The sequence below is a fragment of the Poeciliopsis prolifica genome, unplaced genomic scaffold, assembly GCF_027474105.1.
Source record: "Poeciliopsis prolifica strain line A6 unplaced genomic scaffold, Auburn_PproV2 SCAFFOLD011, whole genome shotgun sequence".
Lineage (NCBI taxonomy): Eukaryota > Metazoa > Chordata > Actinopteri > Cyprinodontiformes > Poeciliidae > Poeciliopsis > Poeciliopsis prolifica.
This window is the reverse complement of record NW_026562386.1, coordinates 837,708-861,132: the sequence shown is the minus strand read 5'-3', so window position 1 is coordinate 861,132 and position 23,425 is coordinate 837,708. Positions and strand designations below refer to the sequence as shown.

The window sequence follows — 23,425 nt, the reverse complement described above, 5'->3', positions numbered from 1 at the left end:
ACTTTAGTTGTACTTTGCTCTCAGTGTACATTTTAGATAGAAATACACAAAAACAAAACGTGGTTAGTAGAGACATTTGTGCATATAGTTACAAAAGAGGCGGTTAAAGTAATTTTGGCTGAAATGGCTCTCCATCAAAGCAGAGGAAATTCTGGAGAAAAATAATCCCATTTTGATGACGCAGCTCTGATCGCTGCGAGACCTGCGAGGTCACGTGACGAAGTGCGGAAGTGGAGTCAGCTGACGGAGGAGTTCGGTTTAGCTCGATGGCTAACGGCGTCTCTTTCTAGGTTGTATTTGTCGTTGCTGCGCGGACTCTGGCAACGGTTTATTGATTAATATTTTTCAAAGGAGGGTTCCCGAGACTGGTCCGAAAAGATGAAGTTGCTGTTCGGTGTCGAGGCTCTCTGTTTGGCGTGTTTTGTTCTTTTCAGTCAGGTGTCAGCCAAGGTAAGGCTACTGATAGCCTGGTTAGCTGGCTGTTAACAGAAAATGGTGATGGTGGCTCAGTGAAGCTGAACTCTGCTTTCTGAAACATTCCTTCTCTCTGTTTTTAAAACACATATCACAGATAGGACTTACAGAAGTGTAAATGTGTATTAAGGCTTTTCTACATTTCCACGTCATTTCTTGAATAGGATTATGCAGAAATTAGGACAGACATGCTAATAGAAATGGCATTAAGATACAAAGATACAACTTAGCTTCTGTAAAGGTAACTTCACTGCACTAGGAAATTCATATCTGTATTTAATCCTTTTAATACTCGAATTTGTGTTGTAAAGTTGAATGAATATTAAAACTGGCATATCAAAATAACATTTTGAGACATCTCTGTTTTCTTAAAATTCTAGAAAAAATTGTTTATTATCATTGATGCACTTAATCTGAATTGCATTATGCGTCCTTGGCAGCAAAATGAAATTATGACAACTCATGACAGTGAACCAAACTGTTCTCTCGATGCAGAATTCAGAAGACATCCGCTGTAAATGCATCTGCCCACCCTACAGAGAAATGGAAGGACAGATCTACAAGCAAAATGTCTCCCTCAAAGACTGGTATGTTTAGAAACCCAATATAACTTACTGATAATGAGTTATTTTACTATCAATAACAACCTAACAATGCTGTTCTCTTATCAGTAACTGTCTTCATGTGGTGGAACCAATGCCGGTGGATGGCAAAGATGTTGAGGCCTACTGTTTGCGCTGTGAGTGTAAATATGAAGAAAGAAGCTCGGGGACTATTAAGGTACATTCACTTTGGAAAACACTTGATGGGCAGCGAATAACATTTGTATGTTCTTGTTCATGTTAAAAAAAAAAAGTCAAAACTTTTAAAATGCCTGCATTTATTTTGACATTGCTGCAAGAAAGTCCTAAACCAGATTACTAACCAACAGGACTAAAGTAGGACTGTTGTGAAATTACATACATAGGAAAGGTTCGAAGTTACCCAACATGCATTTTTTCTTTCTTGCCTGCAAGCATTTTTTTTCTTTTTGTTTGACTCCTAACTGACCTGTTTTTTCATGTTTTGAGGACCTACAATCTTTTGCCAATGCTCACAATGTCTTGTCCCACTCACACTCCCAACGTGGTTCTATGTGTGTGTTTTTGTTGGCTTTGTGATGGACTGAGCTGTCCCCACAGCTCACCCACTGACCCCTGGAGATGGGCACCAGCTCCCTCTTGTCCTTATAAATATTTAGCAGATGTAAAAACTAGACTCACAAACAAAAACTAGCAAAACATAACACTATAGATTGCTAAAGCCCAAGGGTTAGAGTTACTCTTTCACAGAAATGTTGTTTGTTAGTGTAGTACTGGTGTCCTCACAGTTTGTGGGGTTTTGTTGTAATTCTTCTGACGTTTGTAATTTTCTTACTTGTAGTTATTAAATATTTGCTTGGTTTAGTTCTTTAAATCTTTGCAGAAACATTATTATTTCCCCCCTGCTTAACACTTAATGTCTTCTTGTTGTCATTCAATGGGTACACAACATTTTTCCCTTGTAGTAATTGATGCATATTTTCATATTGAATGCATTCATCCACTGGTTGCTCTCCATTTTTAGGTTACCATCATAATTTATCTTTCCATTCTGGGCCTGTTGCTGCTCTACATGGTCTACCTGACTCTCCTGGAGCCCATGTTGAAGAGGCGACTGTTTGGACACTCTCAGCTAATCCAAAGTGACGATGATATTGTCGGGGTATGTGTTTCTTTTAAAGAACGCTGTCGGTGTTGTCAGACTTTTTATATGTTAGTAAAGAGGTCCTTGTTGCACAAAACATCACATGGTAGCCCTCCATGGCGGATAAAAATGAACAGTTTCACTAGTTTGTGTGTTGTAATACTGCTTCATTACTTCATGGTACTGCAGATTCCTTCTGAGTAATATCCTTTAGAAAAATCCCACTGAAATATGACACTGGGTACTTAGCGAATCTACAGCCATCTCAGCAGATGTTTAAAGCAGCAACTTCATAATACATTAGCAACCACAATCACAAGCAAATACACTGCTGTAAGGAAGTTCTTAAGAAGACATTGCCCATATTGTGTTCACAAAAACACCAATATGTAGCATTAGTATGATAAAGCCTATTATAATACCCAATACATTTTAGAGGATTTCTTTTTTGCTCTTGAAGCCATTTAACTTTGTTCTAGTTTTGTTGGTTGAATCTCCGTCAGGATTAAGGCTATGCAATTTTATCAATGCTACGATATTTATCGATATTTTTTTTCCTCAGAAAGTATAGATTTTTTTATTCGCGAGTATCGATGCATTAAATCTTGGAGTTTAATGTCAAATTCACGTGAATTAAATGACAGCTATCACAAATGGCAGTTTTTACCCAGTTGCACACATACATTAAAAATGACATGTATTGAAACAACCAGTTACAATTAGTTAAATAGTGAAATTAAATAGATAAGTTGCATTATCTAATGTAAGTGAATAAGACAAAAAAGGTTCCTTTTTTGCCTTACTAAATACACAGTCTCAGATTTTTGTGGCACTCTTTCTAAAGGTTGTGGGCAAAGATGCAAGTTTTTAAGCTTTACTTTTGTCATAGCAAAAGTAAAGCTTTTGTTATGGCAATTATAGTTACGCCCTATAATTTCAAGTTATAAAACTTGAAATTGCTGCACATAACCTTCCCCAAAAACAGAAGTTTAACATGGTATTTAAAGTACAACTAACATTTTGAAGTGCCTTCTTGAAACGCCTCATGTCCTTTGTTGAAAAAGTGCAAAAGAGGAATTCCTTAATCGTCATTCAAATTAACATTCACTGTATACATTTAAAAGTAAATCCTACAGAACATCTAAAAATGTTTTGTCACCAAAAAAAAAAAAAAGGAATGCCTTATTGTTTAGCGTCATGCATGGTTTCATCGAGCAGTTTCAGCTTTAAAGACATGCAACAAAATCAAAAGTTAAATTAGAAGGGGACTGGTCAAAATTCAGCCGTGCGCAGTGATTAGTCAGAAAAGAAGGAATTACTGAAAACTTTAAAGTGATTAATCAGATTTGTGTAAAATTTGGCTGTTAGTAACGTGCCTGAGCAAAATTTGATACTGATGAGTGAATTTGCACTATAGTTGCGATCACAGCTTCTTGGAGGGACTGAATCTATGAAAAATACTGTAAACAACACTTACAGACAGAAAATAGTAGTTAGGACGTTTGTGTACTGTTCACTTTAGAAATCATCACTTGTTCACTCATTGTGAAATACAAGGACTGGACTGAGTGCTGCAGGGCCTCATTAATATATGTTGGAGGTATTGTTTCTTCATTTGAACTGTACAGAACAGAGGCACTCTTCCAAATGGGTCAGATCAAACTTCAAAAGAGAGTCAAGCGAGCTGGCAGTATATGAACATGACTAATGCTTCATGGCACAGAAATTAAGTTAAAATTAATTCTGTTTTTCATTGTGGAATTCTAATATACTTTTGTGTAACTGGATTATGAATATGGAAAAAATAAGGAAAGGCACATTGTTCAATCAGCCTCCAGCAAGGCTGGCCTTTACAGCATCGTATAATTAGAGCACAAGCAAACATAAAACAAACAGTACTCTTGTTTCTGACATTCCTATTCCTCCACGTGAAAAAGCCCAGAATATGTACTTGAACAGAGGATAAAACTAATCAGTTTGGCCTCCTTTGGTCTGGCTGAATGTTTACATATTAACAGAGGAAATATGTCGCTGCCTTTCCCTGAGGGTAAAGGTGGAGCCCAGCTGCTTTTTGATCATGCTGTGATTTGACAAAGTTCACACAAAACTTTCTATATGAGAGGGCTTTGAACAAAATGTTAACATTTTCATGAGACATGAATTGGGCACAAATTTGTGTCAGTTCTAAGTGCTGAGCTCGATGCAAGTTTTAACAGCTAAACTCTTGTGAAGTTTAAATGTTTGGGTTAATACGGTTTTTCCTCTGAACTAACATTTATTACACAGCGCTCTTTTACTTCACTGCAACAAGTAGGAAGGAAAAAAGGAACAAACAGGACTGAAGTAAGACTGTTGTGAAATTAAATACATAGGAAAGATTAAACTTGTGAAGTTTACTCAACTCTGGGTTCTAAGATGCTGCCAGACTCTTATCCAACAGGCATTTTTCTTTCTTGCCTGCAAGCATTTAAAAAAAAAAAAAGAACAGTCTTGTTTTCTTTTTGTTTGACTCCTAACCAACCTGTTTTTTCACATTTTCAGGACCAACAACCTTTTGCCAATGCTCACAATGTCCTGTCCCGTTCACACTCCCGACCCAACATGCTAAACAAAGTGGAGCATGCCCAGCAGCGCTGGCGGAGGCAAGTCCAGGAACAGAGGAAGTCTGTGTTCGACCGCCACGTTGTTCTCAGTTAAACGGCTTTCTGAGCTGTTTATGGAGGTGAAACAGGACAAACAGTCTGAAGGGAAAAAAAAAAAAAGAAACACTGTGAAAGAGACCCCAGGTTAATTTGGCCGTACTCTTATTTATGGCTTTGGTTTTGAGGTGAACATGGTACAGAAATGTGGCTCTTTGAAGCAGACGTCACCAGGAGCTGTTGTTTAGTCTACAGAAAAAATTACAATGGCTTTAATTTTGCACATGCTCAAATGAACAAGAATAAATAAATTACTCTGCGACTCAAATTCAAGTTGGAGTTGTCTGTCTCAAACACTCCTCATTCAGGTTTACAAGCTTAATGTCAACACCTGGATCAATCATTGGTCAGTATTTGCGCCATAGAACTTGAACATGACACAAAACAACTCATCTCATTGCAGAGGAACCAAACTAGTGTGGCGTATCTGAGTTTTCAGCTTTCTTTGGAATAGCATGTTTTGGAATAGCTCTTTTTTATCAATATTTCTCTGTCCATTTGTCCTACCAGTTTAATGTCTTACAAATGGTGAAATGTTTCTTACATGAAATGTAAAATTTGGACTTGGTGACTCCGGAGAAATCGATAGTGACATTATCGTTAAAATAGCCGTGTTACTGATTCTGACCCTCATAAAGTCAGAGCCGTCTTTATGTAATGCATTTACTGAATAGTCTTTGATATATTTTGCGATTGATTTAGCTTCTGATCCCTAATGAAGCCCTTGTTGTCAGAGGCAGGGTGGAGTTGCACTCAGACCTATGAAGTTCATTTTGTATAAAGTAGACGGTCCTTAAAGTGGATGTACAACCACTGGAGGGAGGGCAACCCTTGGAAGTGTTCTTAACTATTGTTTATGTATAACCTTTAACTTTAAAATAAATTTATGTTAAATATCTGGCTCGTTTTTCATCTGCTTTTCTATTTAATATTGTTTAATCTACACTACAGATGCGTTTTTAGTTTGGGCAGCAGGGATACAGAGCTGAAAAATGTTCATCCTAGAACAACGATTTCTAACACCTTCAAGGTGATAAAAACCATTATTTTCATGCCTCAGATTTCTGCAGTCTTTCATCTCTTTGTCAACATTTGATTATGCAAAATGAAAATAATGGATTATTTGAGAGCAAGATTTTGATTGACAATATTTTCCCTTCTGTGGCTTAATAAGCTTATTGTTCTGTTTTTATTTAAAACGTTCATTAATGTAGATGAAAAGGAATTCTGTCTCCCTAAATATTAACTAATGTGTGCCGTCTATGCAAATTAAACAAATTAAATATGCATTTAAAGAGAATAATTTATCTAATGAAGAACTCATCTACTCATGTTAAAAGTTTTAATTAAATTTTAAACCCTCAATTATATAGTTAAGAAGGAAAAGTTCATTATGTTCCATAGCATTTAGAGTAGCTTTCCAGCTCTAACATAAAGGTAAAGACCCTGTTTTCTGTTCAGATCTTGACCAAAGCTGGAGGCTGAGCTCAGACAGCAATTACTTATAATTTATCAAGAAAGAGATCAGGCAGCATATTAGGGTTATTTAACTAAACCATACTAAATGTTGTATTATAGGCAACACAAATGGTGCCAAGATTAAAAATATTTCTATCCAGATTGGCAATTTTCTTAAAGCTTTATTTTGCTATTTTAGATCCTAACATCACATCCTGACTTTATGGTGATATGTTCTTGTCTGGTGCTTGGATTTCTCTTATCCTCCCACTTTATGAGAACTGAACACCGGTTAAGTTTTTAAAATATGGGAATTGTCATTGCCATGGGTCCCAGATTTCCACGTTCTGATCTTTGACCCATTTTGAATCAATCTTGTTTTGACAAGGTGCTCCATCCATCATGCCAGAAAGAACACAGATTATCTAGCTGTGCCTGGATTATTGCTCTTCAAGGACAGATTAATCCCAATCTTTATTAACGGCAGGGTTCTTGGTCAGAACGACACTCGTGGATTTTATCAGGGTGCTTTACAAGTGGCACAATAAAGGTAGCTCTCTATGTTTCCCCACGTTTCCATTTGCCCCTCATATCTGAAAGGACTCATCAGAGGAAGTGTCGTTACACAACTCTTCTCCTGTCCATTCTTTCACTTCTTGCAGGATTGTGACCCCACTCGAGTTATTCTTGAATAAAAAGGAATTCTTCGCTGCCCTTCTTACCCCAAGGTTGTCGTGGAAATGTTTTCCACCTAATGTTGGGACTGACACACTGAACCCACACTGAACCCCGCCTGATGCTTTTACGAAGCAAGTTCTGCACTGGTGGCAAACTTCTCAGTAGGAGATTGTTTTGGTCCTGATCAAAACATTTTTCCCCACAACCGAACCCAACACCTCTGAAAACTGTTCCCCCGGGTGCAGCGATTTCTGGTGCAATTTTCCAACAAGGGAAGCCGTCAGAATGCAAAGTAATGACGGGTACCCACTTGTTAGAAGTAACTATTGTAGACGCATGAAGACAACAAAGCTGAGCACACCTTTTGCAGTAATTACAAAAATAAAATAATATAAACTGCCACATTTACAAAACACACAACTACGTTTGTGGTTTTCCAGATTGAAGAAGACTCACTTAGTGTCTTTTGTGCTCTGAATCTAGTTTGTGTAACCCAAATCCCAACATACACATGTAAACAAAAAACATCATTATCTCGTTTTACTTTCTTATAATGGTTTCTGCTTTTCAACCCAATCTGTTTTTCCTATATTCTAAATGTAAAAGTGAACTTATTGCAATCAGTAGCTCCAGATAATTATCACCATTCTAAGTTCTGGAAAATCTGAACAAAAAAAAGTATAAATATATTTTTTCAATTTTTATTGAATGGACTCAAAATATCCCGTAAAAAGTCCGTGATTGGACAGTTTTGATCTCTGAGAAAACTGCAACCATCTTTTCTTTTTTTTTTTTCTTCATTTTAAAAAAGTGATTTCCATCCAGCTGCGTCACCGTTTCCTGTGCAGTCCGCTCTTCCCTGTTTCCCCCCGTCCTCTCACTCATTGGATGCAGTTGCAGACGGAGAAGGTCGTTTTTTCCCGCAGGAGAAAACAAAAACAAAAACACAACAAACGCAAATCGGTTTTCAGGCTGCGCGAAGACAGAAAGCCCCGCATCTCTGATGAAGAATGGATCATTAAACAAACGGCGCAACAACACAGAAACACGGGTACGTGTCTGTTTTTCTTTTCTGTTCCATAAAGGCTGTTTAGGGAGAAATCTGACGGAATCATCTTTTCTTAAGAAAAGTTTACTAAAGTTTTGTTGTGTATGAAAAAGAAAAATAGACGCAAAAAAATAACCGTACTTTATTTTTTATTTTTTTCCAGATCGCGATCATTACATACTTCTTATCACCTATCTCACAGTTAGTGGCCGGTCGATGCTGTCTGTCTGTCTGTCTTCTCTTGTTGATGATGGTTTTTGTTGGAAAATGGTTTCTAAGGCTTTCGTCATGCAATCGTCGCTTTCAACCTACAGGGGGCAGTCGAGGGCTTTGAATGCGAAACAGGCAGTAATCGATGGCCTCTGCTCTCGGTTGTGTTTTGTTTGACTTCCTGTCGCAACAGACCGCAGATCGATTTCACACACACGCACACACACTCACTCACTCACTCACTCACTCACACACACACACCGCCCCTCTGTGAGTCAGTTTGGAAACTAACTCATGCGGCTCCACAGACGCACACTGATTTACATCCCCCTCAGTCCATTGTCCTCACAGTGAGATCAAACCATGTTATCAGTTTGCCATTTGTGTCACCACTTGTGCCATTACTTACGCAATCATTTCGATCCAGGAGATACTGGGATGAATGCCAAATACTAAATTCAGGGAATCGAACCCAGGACCTTCTTGCTGCAAAGCAGATATGTGTCCCTGTCTATGCTTATGCACCAGGATGAATGCGTGGGTGGGTTTTATATTTAAATTAGCATGTGCCAAGTGGTGACAGATGACTAGATGGATAACCCTGAAAGCAGATTCCACTGTAGGCCATCAAGTTCTAAATGAGGTCTGTTAATAATCAAAACAAGCACAAAGCAAAAATGGCAGCACTTTTCCTGCAGTGCATCCAGTCAGAATATAAAAAGAAAACAGCTGGCTGCCTTCTTGTGGAGCCAGCTGCTCTGCATAAGGCACTCCCAGCTGATAGCTGTAGTTTTAAAGAGGGGGAGATGTCTTCAATCCACAAGTTGTGTCTTCTCCCTCTCAGCGCTGACAAAATACGTCAACTTGGTCTTGAAGTCGAAGAGCTGCCTCGGGCCAGTTTCTGAAATGCAATTTTGAGTTTTAGATTAGTTTAAAGAAACTGAATTGAATCATGGATGAGATTGTTGGGCTATAAAACGGACTTTGGCTTCTTTAAACGTGTCCAGAAGCTGAAATATCAGGGATGAATTTTATTGTGTCGGTGGCAAAACACTCATGAATATATGCTATTCTGTCATTATATATATATTACATTATATATAATATTGCATATATTATATATTTTCATATAGCAATAAAAAATAAGGTAAACTAATAAACAAAGTAAAAATCAAATAAACGTTGCTACTTCAATGCCTAACCTATAGTATTTCTGTTACTCCTGAATAAGTTTGGATATTCCAGAGTTTCAGAGCATTTGGACTACAAGGCTCCACGCTCAGTGATGTTTCATTTCCAGTCTTAACTTCGGGACCAATACCCTGAACAGTTAACCTCAGGATCCCAGGCATGGTATACAGTAGCGGAAGTAAATGCCCAAACCAGAACATTGTTCTGCAAGCAAGTCAGAGTTTAAATAAGGCAAGTAAACAAAGAATTACATCTAAATGAGGGGAAATGACAACACTGGATGGAACAGAGCTCAGCAGCAATATTGCTGTCCTGATGAAAATAGCAACAAAAATCCCTTCGGCTATGCTGTAAAAGTTTCATTTTGCATCAGAATACTTCTAAAAAAAAATGAAGAGGAAGCAAACCAATCCGAAGCCGTGCCAGACATTCCTGTGCATTTGATGATTCCCCTTCGGTAGAAAAACAACGTTGTTTTGGGACGCTCGGTGAAAGAATTTCACTTATGAGTGTAAGTTCAGGCTTTGATGCTCCAGTATAATGGAAGTTGAGGATGTGGGTTTTAATGAGTAGTCCAGATGGCTCAGCGATCAATTTAACAATGAAGCTGAGGACTGGTAAAACATACCCACAAATAGAAGCCAGTTGCTCAGCCTTTTGTGCTCAGACAGTGAGATTTGAAGTGTTTTCAGGAAAGCAGGGCTTTATAAGACCTTGAAAGGTTTTGATGGGGTCTCTGAGAAATGCTTCCTGCTGACTCGATGTAACAAATCACCATCACCACCATCAATGTCTTGTGTTTTTGTGACTTCCTCTGTTTTTGCAGGCCTGTGGGATGACATGACACTTTTGCTTTTGCCCAAAAGACTGGACAAAGGCAGGTTTATGGCTGAGCTTAACTTGAGGTTTGATTTAAAAAGCTTCACATTATGGCTGCTTTTGCTTTTTGATGGTAGAAGGTGGACAGGCTGTCAGTCTTTCGCTGTGGTTGAAACTAAAGTGAAAAGCTTAATTTAAAAAACAAACAAATCTGAGTCATAATTAAAAACAGGATCTCTCTAATATAAAGGGATCTGAGTGAATGCTGATACACTTTGCAGAAATATCTTATTTTGGTCTGAATGCTTTGGACGATTCAGACCAGACCATTTTAATCAGCAGCAGACAAAGGATTTTTGAAATTCGCGCAGCTTTCTTGTGTTGATTTAACTATATGATCATTTTATTTTTTAGATTTATGTGGTTTTACCCACTGGGTAGAGAGAATTTTTGGTGGATAACATTTACATTTCTGGTAAAATGTGTATTATTCAACTTTACAGCATTTCAGACACTTGGCTCATTTCAAAAACAGTGCAAATTTAAAGCAAATAATAAAACAACAGTTTCATTATTTACATTGATGGTAGCGGGAAATGTGTTAATGCTGCATCTAAATTCAGTTTTTAAACTCCCTGCAGTGAGGTGACTGGCAGGTTTGAGCCTTTGTGTGCTCATGTGCACACACTCTGAGGGGCCCTCTGGGGCCCACTGCAGCCGTATTGTGGGACGCTGCAGTGGACGAGAAGCGCAGGTCCTCAGTCACACCTGCTTCCTTTGTCCTTTATTTACTGAGGATTGAGAGAAAAGTTCTTGGGCACTGTGCTCAATCTTAAGCTTGATCTTTTGACGTCTCTCATCCGGATCATTGACCATCAAAGAAATAATCATAGTGACATTCATTTTAAACTTTAAATGACAGCAATACAACACATTTGCGAACCTTTTAGATGTATGTCCACATATTGTTTGGTTTTATTTAAAAGACCAGACAGTTTATTCGTGATGCAGAGATCTTATCTGGAGAAGCGTGCAAAGTGGGACAGAGAGAAAAATAAATCACTTTTACAAGGTTTCAAGGGAAGATAACTTTATCTTGTAAGAACAATGTCAATGCTGTACTTATTTCATCCAACTGTTATGTTTCATTTGACCGTATATTGGATGTCTCTGAGCTCAGTCAGGTTGTGTTTGGGCGACCTTTATGACCTTTCTCTCAGAGGTTCATCCTTTTGCGCAGGAACCATCATGGTTAATAATTATCAGGAACAAAATAAAGGGTTTTGTGTGGGGGGTTGTTCATGGGTTTTGTGGTGTTTCATTACGGTGTAATGATAAAACATAAAATATTGATAAAAAGTAAGCGGAAATGTTTCCGTTTAGTAAAAGGTATTTTATTGGAATAAGTGGAAATTGGTGAATTGACATCCCCCTGTGAACTAAAAGCGGTCTGGATGCTGAATGTGGAGAGTGGTTCTATCATTGTCAGCTGACCATTATTTGAACACGTTGAAGCAGCGATAGACTGGATAGAGGAACTTTCCTCTCCAGACAGCCTGGTTATATTAAATATGTATATGTAACCAAGACAAAGAAATCAAAGCCAGTGCAGCTGCCTTGACCCTGACCGTACATTTACACAAAAAGGCGACACACACACACACACACACACACACACACACACACACACACACACACACACACACACACACACACAAAAAAAGGCACTTCTGGCATGAATTGTACCCCGTATAACTGCAGGCTGGGATTTATTCTCACACATGAAGTTTTAGTGATTCGTCTTTGTCACATTTGAATGTCCCAACAAATGTCATTAGAGGAAAAAAACAAAACAAAACAACTTTACATACAGATTGAAATTCAAGTCCAAATTCAGTTTGCGTACATGACATTTGGTGCATTCTCTCGTCCCCAGCAGTGGACATGCTCACCTCTGGTGTACAGAAAGACACCTTTGTTGCGCTGATAGCTGCAGGAATGTAACCCGGGTTTCGTCCCATCATCAACCCTCAACTCCTGAATATTCATCTGCGCCGCTCAGCCCAGGCAGAACAATAAACAAGGCGCAGAGGAGCTGAATGCCTGTCTGCAGGAGGAGGAGGAGAAGGAGGAGGAGGAGGTAGGGGTGGGGGACAAATCCCAGGAAAACTGGGGGGGCAAACAACCCGTTCCCATAGCAACAAGTCCTGCCTCCGCTCTGCTTTCTGGAGCAAAGAGGGGAAGGCTGGAAGTTTTTTTTTTCTTCTTTCTTCCCCTTCTTCCTTTCCTTTCCTTTTCTTTATTTTTTCTTTCTTTTTTTTTTTCTCTTTTCTTTCCTCGTTTGCGTTTTGTCGGTTTGTGTTGGACAGACATGAGACGGGGGTTCGCTGAGGAGGGCAGGTATCCGGAGCGGCCAGCCAAAAAGCTTCCAGCAGACGAACGAAACGGGATTTAAGCGTCGCGACGGGATTATAATCTGAAAACATTCACCAGCAGTCATGGACGTGAGGAGAGAGACGGAGGTAAACAAACAAACAAATAAATAAATAAATAAATAGCAGTAATGCTACTACTGATAATGAAAACAACACTGACGAGCTGCAGCGGGGAGCTTTATAGCGGCGAACGAGACTGAAAGAAAGAGGGTTTAGATTGAGAGAAGGTGTTTTAAATGGCTTTGTGAGGCTCGTTAAAGCTGTTCCCGTGTGACCATATTTGGTCATCGACGTGTTGAAGTAGAACTATCTAAGCAGAAAGCTTCTTTTATTCTCTCAGCAGACCCCTTTGGATGGAGGGGAAAAATATATATAGCTAGATATAAATAAATAAATAAATAAATAAATAAATAAATAAAATGTCCCGGCGGACACAAGCTGCTGCTTTGTGGGCTGTAATTAGACCGAGCTATTATCGCATAAACACCCGAAACGTCAAAGCAGCAGCAGATAAGGAGAGAGGAAAAGAAGGGCTCCTCTGAAGCCACTTTCTCATGTTGGACTTCAAACTTTTTTTTGGGGGGGGGGGTGGATGAGCAGAAAGTTGACAAAAGATGCGAATCTCAGCTTTGCCTTTCGCTTTGTGCGATAAGATGAAATGTTGACATAGATGGAAGAGCAGATTTCAGAGGGACTGCTGTCTCACGCCTAGGTTTTGTCTAGTTTTTCGGCATTTCGCACACGCGCGCACGCACACGCAGGGTCAATCAAAATCAATCAATTAAAATAAAACAACAGTTGGTATGACATGGCATATCGGCATTATTCTTGAAGAAAAGAGAGACGGTTATTCGTCACACTGCAAAAACAACGCATTCGGTATCACTGTTGAAATATCAGCAAACAAAACACTTTAAGGTTTATTGTCATCTAGTAATTGTGCTGAATTTTCCTTTTTTTTTCTGTTTTTTTTTTTTTTTTACCAGTTTCAAAACAGCATTAGATAGGCGAAAGCCCTCCTGTAGTATCTGTTTCTAACTAAAACAACTCATTTAGTCTTTGTCAAGTGTAATGAAGTTCCTTAGGTCAGCTGACCAGCAGTGTGCAGCAACATGTGGGGGAGGGGTTTCTGTGTTATTCCATGTTAGAGGTGGAGAAATGACTGTTCCTCCCAAGATGTTCTCTGACAAATCATTAAAAAGACTCTGAAACAGCATGCTGGCAATGTTTTGAGATTTGAAACCCTTACTGTTTAAAACTCTGGTATGCCTTGATATGTTTAAATGGTTTGTGTCTACTTTATTGCAGTAATTTTAACTAAGTTCATTTTAAATCGGATCGCTTATAAAGCGCCAAATCTGTGGTAGATTTCACGTCAAGACTCTTTACAGTCAGATCCGGTTATTTTAGAGAAACATAACAAATTGCAGTAATCGACCAAATGTGTACCCTGTGAACATTTGTGTATTTACCGTATTTGAGTTGTCACAAAAACTTGAAGGCACAACATAAATTCAGACTCTGAGTTCGAAAGTTATTCACACCCATGGGACAATTAATTTTGAAATAATTCTCATTGAGTCAGGAAGTTTCTTTTAAAGATTAAGAGACAAGCCTATGTTAAAAGTCAGGAAAACATGTAAAAGGAGTATCACTTCTGTTGGATGAATGAATATCTTTAAAACTTATTTATGCAAACATTTGCGGAAGAAAAGATAGCTGTGTGCAGGTTTTTCTCTCATATTGTTTTAGCAGGTGTATGAATAATTGTTGCTCGAATGTTTTAATTAAGCTGAATTACATAAAGTTGCAAGGTTTTCATTTTAAAGTTTTCTCTTGGTATTTGTTATACCACAGTGTTTTACTGAAAGTTACCAAGTCAACCCATGTCTGCATCTGACAGAGTCTTAAAGTTCTGGTTCTTCATTTTTTAAAATGTATTTATTTTCCAATATATATCTAAATATACATGATAGTGTATTAATATTTAAAGGAGAAGAGTTCTTTCTGAGATTCTTCTTGCTTTTTGAGCATCCTGTTTCTTCTTGAGCTTGAGTTTGGCTAACAGATACCCTTAACCCTTATGATCTTATCTTCTAACGCAAAACGTATGGCTCAGGCTGCTTTTCCTCCTCTTGAAACCCCCTCTCCATTGTGCAGGTCAAACAATGACCTTTCCCTGTCGCAGGACTGTCAACACAAAACTATGGAGGAACTTCCTTCCCATTACCTCCTTCAGTTTGGGAGGAGTAAGTCTGAACTATCCACAGATAATTTTCTGCAAAAGCTTTCATCATCCTTGCCAGGTGCCGCTGATGTCATTCGCTGAGCTAATAGAGACAAAACAAAAACCTTTTGCCATCATCATTATTTCAAGGATTTTCAGCCACATCACCATTAAGAAGGTCGGGTGCTTCTGTTACAAGTGGTCGTGACAGATTTTGCTTTGGCTTTGTGCAAATCACAAGACTTTCTCTTTAAACTTTACCCTTGCATGCAGCTGATTTTGTCAACCACACAGAGAAAGCTTCCTTTCAAAGTGAGGGGAAAAAAAATGCATTTGCACATTAGATAAGTGCTCACTTGAGCAAGTTCACTCACATGGCTAAAAGTCACACAGCCAATTTCACATCTGTAATTCTGTTTCCCAGGATTTCTTCCCCCTGCAGACGCAAATGACAGAACAGAGCAGTCTGATTATATAGTCTGACTTGGACTAACAGGTCCGCCTACTCCTGCAGGTCGGTTTTAAGTGTCTGTTTTAAGTGTCTGGTTTAGGCACGTTAGCTAGTGTTGGTTAGTTTGCCAACACTAGTTAACGTGTTCAGAGTTGCTGTGCTGCGTTCCGATTCTAAATGTCAGCTCCTCTGACCTCCACCGGGTTGTTTGTCATTCAATTTTGCTGCTGCTTCAGAAACCGTAGGTGTGCAGCAAGCAGGAGAAAACAATGCAGCTACAGTGCGTTTCAACAATTTATGATCTCCCCCAGCTCTGTATATTGTGAGGATTATTGCTGTAATAAAAGCTAGTTCACTATGTCTCAATAAAAATAACAATGCGCCACTAATGGTAACATTACTTTACAAAAGTTGATCTCCCTTAATTATTTGAGTATGTCTGTTAATCTTACTCAGATGCAAGCAATTGATGCTCTGAATACAAAGAGCCAGCTGTTACTTTTTTTTTGTCTCCTGTCAGAACTTGTTGATGTTCATAATAAATAGTGCAACCTCTGAAATTACCAAAGCTTCTTCATAGAGAGCTGTAAAACATTCAGCAGAGTTTGCATCAAGGACAACATTTTTATCATAAATCACCATACCTGACCTCTAAATGCTCATTTTGAGCATAAATAACATGAAATATCATTTTTACTAGTAACATAAATATGCATAATCATGTAAGCTCTGTTTGACAGTAGAAATAAATGAAATATTTGCTTTACAATTTCATTCAAAATAAGTCCTGATAGAAACATGAAGTTCTTGTTTAAGACACCATGTTACCTGACTCTAACAACTTTTATTCGTGTTGCACAACATGCTGACACTAAAACAGACTTGAGGAAGAGAGAAAATATCAATTAGAAATAACAATGAAAAAGAAAAGTAATGTCAAACATCTTAAATAACTGTAGAAGTGGCATTTTTTTGTTACAGTTTCTAGATCCATTGTAAAGGATCTAGAAACTGTGAGCAGGTTGGTTGAAGGACAGTCACTCAAGCTTTACTGCCATACATTTTAAACAGATTTATTCATCCTTTGATCATTACACCCTCTAATTTACATGATGGTAAAAATATTCCCTTCAGATATAAACACATCATTATTGTATTTGTCTATTGAAGAAACTTCAGAGCACCATGGCTTGTCAACATTAAGCCTTGAGTGACTGATGGACATTTAAACTGAGGCTGTTTTGGTTTCAGCAGCAGTTTGTGCTTTAAGTATCAACTCATGAGCTCTTGACAAGAGAAAACCTCTTTGACAGTCCAGTCTTTTCTGTAGTTCACCATTTTTAAACTCCCACTTTCATATAGTGGTAAACAAAAGCACAGATTCCAGACTCCTGTGTCAGAGGTCGAATCTGTGACAAAGATTTTTAACCCTCCTGTTGCAGCTCAGAGGGACATAACTCTGTTTTCCGCATGCCTGCCTCTGCAGCTGTGCATGCTCATATCTAGGTTACACTGAAAGCCTCCTTTTCTTTTCCACACAGAAAATATGCGGTGATTAACCTGAAAAAAAGGGAAATGAACTGAGCTACTTTGTGGCAGCATGACAGACCATGAGGTGGTGTAATTGCAGTTGCAACAGCTGCTGAAATTGCTCTGTCTGCACAATTTGTGAGAGTATCAGGAGCAATCCTCCAGTCTTTTTCACTTCAGATGGAAACATTGTACCTTCACACTTTGCATTTAGCCTACCATGTGTTTTGTTTAACACCAAAGGCTGAAGTTTTCTTCAAAAAGAATGATTAAAATGATTTAATATGCCACTCTTGTGCTAATCATACTTAATTTAATTTAGCCAGTGATTATTTTAATAATTGGCACCACAACTGGCCTTTCTGCAGTTCCTGAAGCAGTGGTATGGATACGTGTGTGTGCTCTCCTCTGCCAGTGAGTTCTGGCGTCTGGAGAGAGTTGAGAATTTACAGAGATTTTCACTCTTCCTTTCCCGCGTTGCCTTTTTGGCTGCCTGTGAGCTTTGCGGTGGTTTGAAAAACCTTGAAGTCAGGTTGCTGATCAGCAGAAATAGACGAGTGGGTCGACCAGAAAAGCAGAATACAGGAAAAAAAAAAGTTGAACTTCAGTATAAGGATGCTATTGTTTCCACTTCTGTTGCATGTTTTGGGTTAAAAACGCTCCTGGCTGGAAAACTCTCATGAATAACGTTAATGAGACTTTACAAAACGTAAAATTGACTTTAATTTGTTACACATAGTCAACAGGCAATCATGAGCACACCTGTGTATTTTCAGAATGACAGCAAGGCCTTTGGCATCAACTTCATGTGTCTGCGCCTCTCTCTTCGGAAAACATTCTTTAATATTGCAAGTGCAGCCGCGCTCTGATTGATGGAGCAAATATTAGCACATTCCTAAGTGAGGTGGGCGAAGAGGACTGGATCAGAGGATCTGTCAAATGTGACAAGGACATGTGGACTGTCTTTAGAAGATATTTAACCAAACAGTCTCTCCCTGCCACACATACCGATAAAAAAGAAAAAAAAAAAAGTATTTTTTTAACCATTGCTGCTGCTCAAGGACAAACCAGCACAAAGAGTCTGTTTATTCCAGTCATACAAGGCTGCTGTCATTGTTTCGCGTTTCATTGATTTATTTCTTTTTTTTCGCACCAATTCTTTTTTTTTTTTTACAGTTAAATAATTTGATGGTAGGTGTTTGTTTTTGCTAACTATTGTAAAAGAAATTAAACCTCTGTAACTTACAGGCAGAGGAGTCAGTGAGAGAAAAAAAAAGATGTGGCTTTAATGGAGAGTCAAAATATATTGACTTTTACCAGCTTCTTCATGGACTACATGATATCCAACCTGGCCTCTATGTGACCTGATGCTTCTCATTTGTGACCTTTTGAAGGCACAAAGGAGAGGTTCACAATCAGGATTTGACTGGGTGATTTCCAGTTTTCTTTAAGGGCCAGATGTTTGTGTTTAAGGACCAAACCACAGAGAAGCAAGTCTGTGGAAACTTTGTCTTAATTTAGCCTACCATCTTAGTGCTACAAGATGACAACAAAAAGTGAAAATTTCTGTTTGGTGCACCAGTCGTTGGTTGAAGACGAGAATCAGTCAGGATTCTCCTCTGATCAGTAATCAGCAGTTTGAACATAGAAAAATCAATTCTTTCCCTCCTGGTCACTAAATACATTAGAATGAAAAACTTTAACTACATACTGTTCAGTTTGGTTAAAGGACAGATACTGTTGGTGATAATTGTTGAAATTCATAAATTTTTTTGTGGGGGTTTAAATATTCTTACTGCATCAAAGGACCTGTTGCACATTTGTATGCTTTTGTGTTGTACTTGGTAGATTATATAAATCAAAGTCCGTCAGAATCAAAGTTGCTATTAAAGGTGGAGCATTATTTTCGTAATTGCAGACCAGAAATTGTGCCAGTTCAAAGTAAGATGCTGTTAAGCCAAAAGTGCTACGTCTCATTTGCAGTTAAAGTCTGACGTGAATACTCAAATCATCTTGATAAAGTCACACAAAACCGCATATTTTTTAACATTTTTAAAAAACTGACCCTGACTAATTTTCTGTTATCAGAGCTGTTAATAGCTGTGAAACACTTTGTCAATCAGGGTATTAACTGCGTGGCAGATTTGTTGTTGTGACTGTTTTTCCACTACCGGAAAGGAAATTGTTAAAAAATGTCTGACCAAACCCATTACATGTTATTTTGTGATGCATTCAACTGCATAAGAATGAACACTTAAATAAAAAAAGGATACAGTCCCATTTGCTGGGACATTTTGTTTTGTCCCAGCAAATGGGACAAAGCAAAATTCTCTCAGAGTAGACCTGAACAGATTTGCCCATCTGATCTGCAAATCAGAATTTTTCTGTCATAACCTCTGGTGGCAAGCGTGGCAGGAATATTTTAAAAAAATGTTGACCGGATAGCAACCCGTGCCTAAATAAAAGCACAGAGCAGTTAGCTGACTTCTTACTAAGTTATTTTTTGCATCATGTCCTGTCTCAGGAAAGTCTGGCTACTCATGCAGTTGTAATACTAACATACTTGTTGTGTTCTTTTGATGAAAAACACACAACCATGAAAGAAAAGGAAGAACAACACAGGAAGGTCCCTCTTTCAGAAAGACCTGCAGGTTACAGAGCAACGTGGCACGCTTGGCATGGCATTAACATGAACTAGATAATATGTTTGTGCGCTAAGTGAAAAGACGCTTGAGGGTAGGATGCTGAACTCAGCAATAAATATTTTCTATGCAGCTTTAGGCAGTTGATCAGTTTTGGCTCAGATATCTCAGGAGAAACTCTCTCTTACGTCTGGTTGAATGCACTTTAAAGGTACTCTGGAGGTTTCTCAGTAGAGCTTGTTTACAGCTGGTGATTTTGTGTAGGAAGATGGTATCAGCTCACAGGAAGTCAGTTGGCTAACGCCTTGGTGTTTACAATGCAGGTCCCATCTTGGGTCCATGTGACCCAATTCTCTTGTTGTGCCTTTTTCAGCTGAAGAAAACTGAAAAAGGATGGATTTAAAAGTTACTTTCGAATGAATCTAAACGAATCAATGAGGAAAAGTGGCTCTGATTAACAGCTTTATGATGCAAAAAGTTGTGTTCTTTTTATTTAGTAGAGTTATTTCAAGACAGAAGCTAGATTTTGAGCATGGCACTTGTTTTATAGCATTATGTGAAACGCCACCCATAATTCTCTACATCAAGGTCAACAATACCAATATTGTCTCAACTGGTAATATTTTTTTAGATTTTTTCAAAGATAAAAACATTTGACATAAACGTTTTTTGTGTTAAATTCTACAGCACCAACTACATCACTGTCATCTGTGTTTATCCACACCATCTCTGCCCCGTTCTGGTGCTGTATTTTATTTAAATTCACTCAGTTCAGAGTTGCTGTGGCTCCTGGAGAAGATGAAGAGCTGGAGGTTTATGTTCTGCGCAGAACAACATCAGTCTTTGTGTTCTAATGAAAAAAATGATGCATGTTGTGCCCTTCCAGCTCTGTCCACAGTCACAGGAAATAGCTGACAGCAGGAATGCTTATTCTCTCTCCTCATCTGTCTCTTCAGGAATCAGCTTCAGCCCTGGTTGGCTTGCTCCTTCATACAACAACTTCCTGTAAACAAGTCCTGCTGCCAAGCAGCCTCCTATCCTCTACCTCTGACCTCCGAAGGTCTCCGTTTGACCCCCTTTTGCATCAGAACAATTGCTTTGAGCCCACTTATAAAAGGGTCCAAGTTGTGTTTTCAGGAGCATTGGCCTTTATTTTGAGGGGAGGCTTTAAGTAACTTTTGGTCTGATGAGAGATAAGGTCCAGGAAATGTTTCCTGCGAGGAACATGTCTTTACATTGTTTATAGTTTATTTGTTCTAAGGACCTCAGTCGGTGTGAAACGAGAGGATGCTGGGCTGCAGGGAAACGACTGACTGACAGTTGATGAGAGAAGACTAAACCCCAACAAAGTCATGCCCTCCTTTGTTTTACCTGACATCCTAAGCAAACGTTGCACTGATGGGTTTATGCGGTTCGCTGATGTATCGTTTTCTTCTTGCGTCTTTTTAACCACAATAAGATGTTAACCTGTGGAACAAATCTGTCTGTTTTAGTTCTTATGGTGAGGATCAATGAGTCAATGAGATTTTATCCAACTATCTGTATATTACCAACCAAAAGTGTTAGCTGAAACAAAGCTTCCCAAATATTTCAAAAATAACACCAGCAGCAACCTGTGACCCTGACTGGAACAGGCTGAAGAATAGAAACCTTTAAAATAAACACATTTAAATATCACCATAATGACAACAGCAACAGTTTTATCATTTTTAAAAATTTATTGAAGATACATGTTTTTATTTCTTGCTATTTGTGTAATTATTGGCTAGATTTTAGACTTGTTATTTCTTGCTTATTGCTTTTTCTTGTGCTGTATAGAGTTCTGTTCATGTGCCTCAAATGTTGTTTTTATATAAATTCATTTTTATATCTCTTATTGTCAATTTAGCTTTGTTTGTTGGAAAAATATTACGTAATCTGCTTGGTGTGTTGATGGTCGTCTTGACCATACAAACTTTTTTTTATATATTACACGTCGGGCAACGTTGAGACATAGAGTTTGATTCTGAGTACGTCTGTCATGTAAGGCTGAAATCAGCTTCCAGTAGTTTTTCAATCATCTCTCAGCGATCTGAGTTCTCAGGGGAGGTATGATGACTTTTCCTGTTCAGACAGCTGAAACTCTGTGTCTGGTCCTGAGTCCTGGTTCAGATGAATCTCAATCACCTGTTTTTTTTTTTTGTTGTTGATGGAAATAGGGAACAAACTCCATTCGATGTTTATTTTTTAGTTATGTCTATGCTAAACTTGCACCTCAACAACTGTGAACTGAAAAGATTTTGCGAGCCTGATTTTGCTGACATGCATGAATAAAATGCCTCATGTTTCTGCCTTGCAGGTGAGTGGATGGTTTGTAGACAAACATGACTGCCAACAAGAACTCGAAGGCTGTACCCCGAGCAGGAGCGGGTAAATGTGCGCGCGACGTCCCCGACAGGTCAGTGACATCTGGGACAGTTTGGTCCAGTCAACCTGCACTTCCAGTCTCAATCTCACTCTGCCTGCCAGCTCATTCATTTGGAAACAGGTCTCTCTATCAGATGTCAGTTTGTGCTGGATTTTTCTTGCTTTATTATTTTTTTTATTGTTGAACTCCTGGGAAAAATAATTAAAGATTGTCAATCAAACCGTCTGCAAGTGTGATCCTGTTTTGAGGACAAGGGCTCATCCATGTTTGAACTGTGAGTGCTGAGCTTGTGTTAGCACGTTGAAAGCTGAGTGTCCTGCTCGAAAGGCAATTATTATTAACATGTGAATCATTTACCAACCAACCCACTGGATTAGTAAGACAGGTTTTTTGGGGGGGAGTTATTTTGATGAAGAATGACTGTTGTTGGAGCTAACAGCACTGCTGAGCGGGTTGCTGCTCAGTTTCATTCAGGTAAATGTTTTACAGATGCTGATTTCTGTAATATCTGTGTCTGTTTCATTTTGTTCATGAAGCAAAAACATAATCCTGCAGTACCAGCCGTTATTTCTGTATGGTGCTGCTCCACTTAGAAACCCAACTTATTTGTTATTTATCACACACGGTGATTTTAATCAGTATCTCTTTTGGCTTTTAGAAAGTTTTCAGATGCTTTTGCTACATATGAGCTCATTTTATTTCTAGGCTTTTCAACTATCTTTCTGATCCTTACAATCTTGCGTATTGTGTGCAAAAAAAAAAAGAAAGAAAATAGAAGTGTGAGTTTTAAAAATCAATAGGTGGCTGAATGTAATAAGAAACAGAAACCAGCAAACACCTGGGCGTTGTAAAATTTTACGTTAATCATAAATTCTTTGTCAACATTTCAGGATCTCATTGTCCTCCGTTTCTCAGCCCCACTGTCCTTCATGTTTTATGTTGATCCCTTTTGCCACACACCTGATGATTTACATGAGAAGGTAATTATAACGGGGATCTGAAGACGTCATGTTTTTATTTGAATCAGGTGTGCTGGAGCGGAGTCACATCCAAAGCATGAAGGACTGTGAGCCCAGCCGATCAGGATGAGAAACACTGCCTGAAAGTTTCTTACTCTCACATCGCCATACGCCTGCAGCTTGTTTCCATTTCTTACCAGTAAGCAAACCATTTTATATCCATGAATCAAACTTTTCCCTGTCGGTCAGTTTGTCCTTGTAGTTAAGTATTTTGGTAAACTACTGCAATAAAAAACATAACCAACTCTTATCTATAATTTTATTTAATTTATATACTACACCATATTTCAGTTCATTGTGGTTGTGATACCAGCTCAGCTATATTGATTCCCATTAATTATCAAAGATTGTGCTTCTTGCTCGACCCAAAATAACTCTTTATATGTGGTAGATGTCAAATTCCACATTACAG

At 38.5% G+C, this 23,425-nt stretch overlaps 2 protein-coding genes across 4 annotated transcripts in view; both read left to right on the top strand.

Annotated features, from left to right (window-relative positions):
* The first annotated feature begins 231 nt into the window (after positions 1–231).
* On the top strand, positions 232–5,794 carry tmem9b (TMEM9 domain family, member B). The gene is made up of 5 exons (XM_055036435.1): positions 232–450; positions 970–1,061; positions 1,146–1,254; positions 2,080–2,217; positions 4,741–5,794. Exons 1-5 carry the CDS (start codon positions 379–381, stop codon positions 4,894–4,896), a joined length of 567 nt encoding a protein of 188 aa, XP_054892410.1. The 5' UTR covers positions 232–378; the 3' UTR covers positions 4,897–5,794.
* Positions 5,795–7,912: 2,118 nt separating this feature from the next.
* The window catches only part of dennd2b (DENN domain containing 2B), a 53,692-nt gene continuing 38,179 nt past the window's right edge, over positions 7,913–23,425 (top strand). The window contains exons 1-2 of one of the 3 annotated variants that reach the window (XM_055036417.1): positions 7,913–8,085; positions 21,926–22,024. In XM_055036417.1, the coding sequence (XP_054892392.1) occupies positions 21,951–22,024 (74 nt within the window). In that variant the 5' untranslated portion in view covers positions 7,913–8,085; positions 21,926–21,950. Of the gene's footprint in view, positions 8,086–12,548; positions 12,825–21,925; positions 22,025–23,075; positions 23,153–23,425 lie in introns of those variants that run through there. The other 2 variants (XM_055036416.1, XM_055036418.1) reach the window with 2 other exon arrangements.

Coding starts and splice junctions, on each gene's coding strand:
- tmem9b (XM_055036435.1), top strand. CDS start 379: ATGAAGTTGCTGTTCGGTGTCGAGGCTCTCTGTTTGGCGTGTTTTGTT. Junction 451..969: donor TCAGTCAGGTGTCAGCCAAG/GTAAGGCTACTG, acceptor CTCTCGATGCAG/AATTCAGAAGACATCCGCTG. Junction 1,062..1,145: donor AATGTCTCCCTCAAAGACTG/GTATGTTTAGAA, acceptor TTCTCTTATCAG/TAACTGTCTTCATGTGGTGG.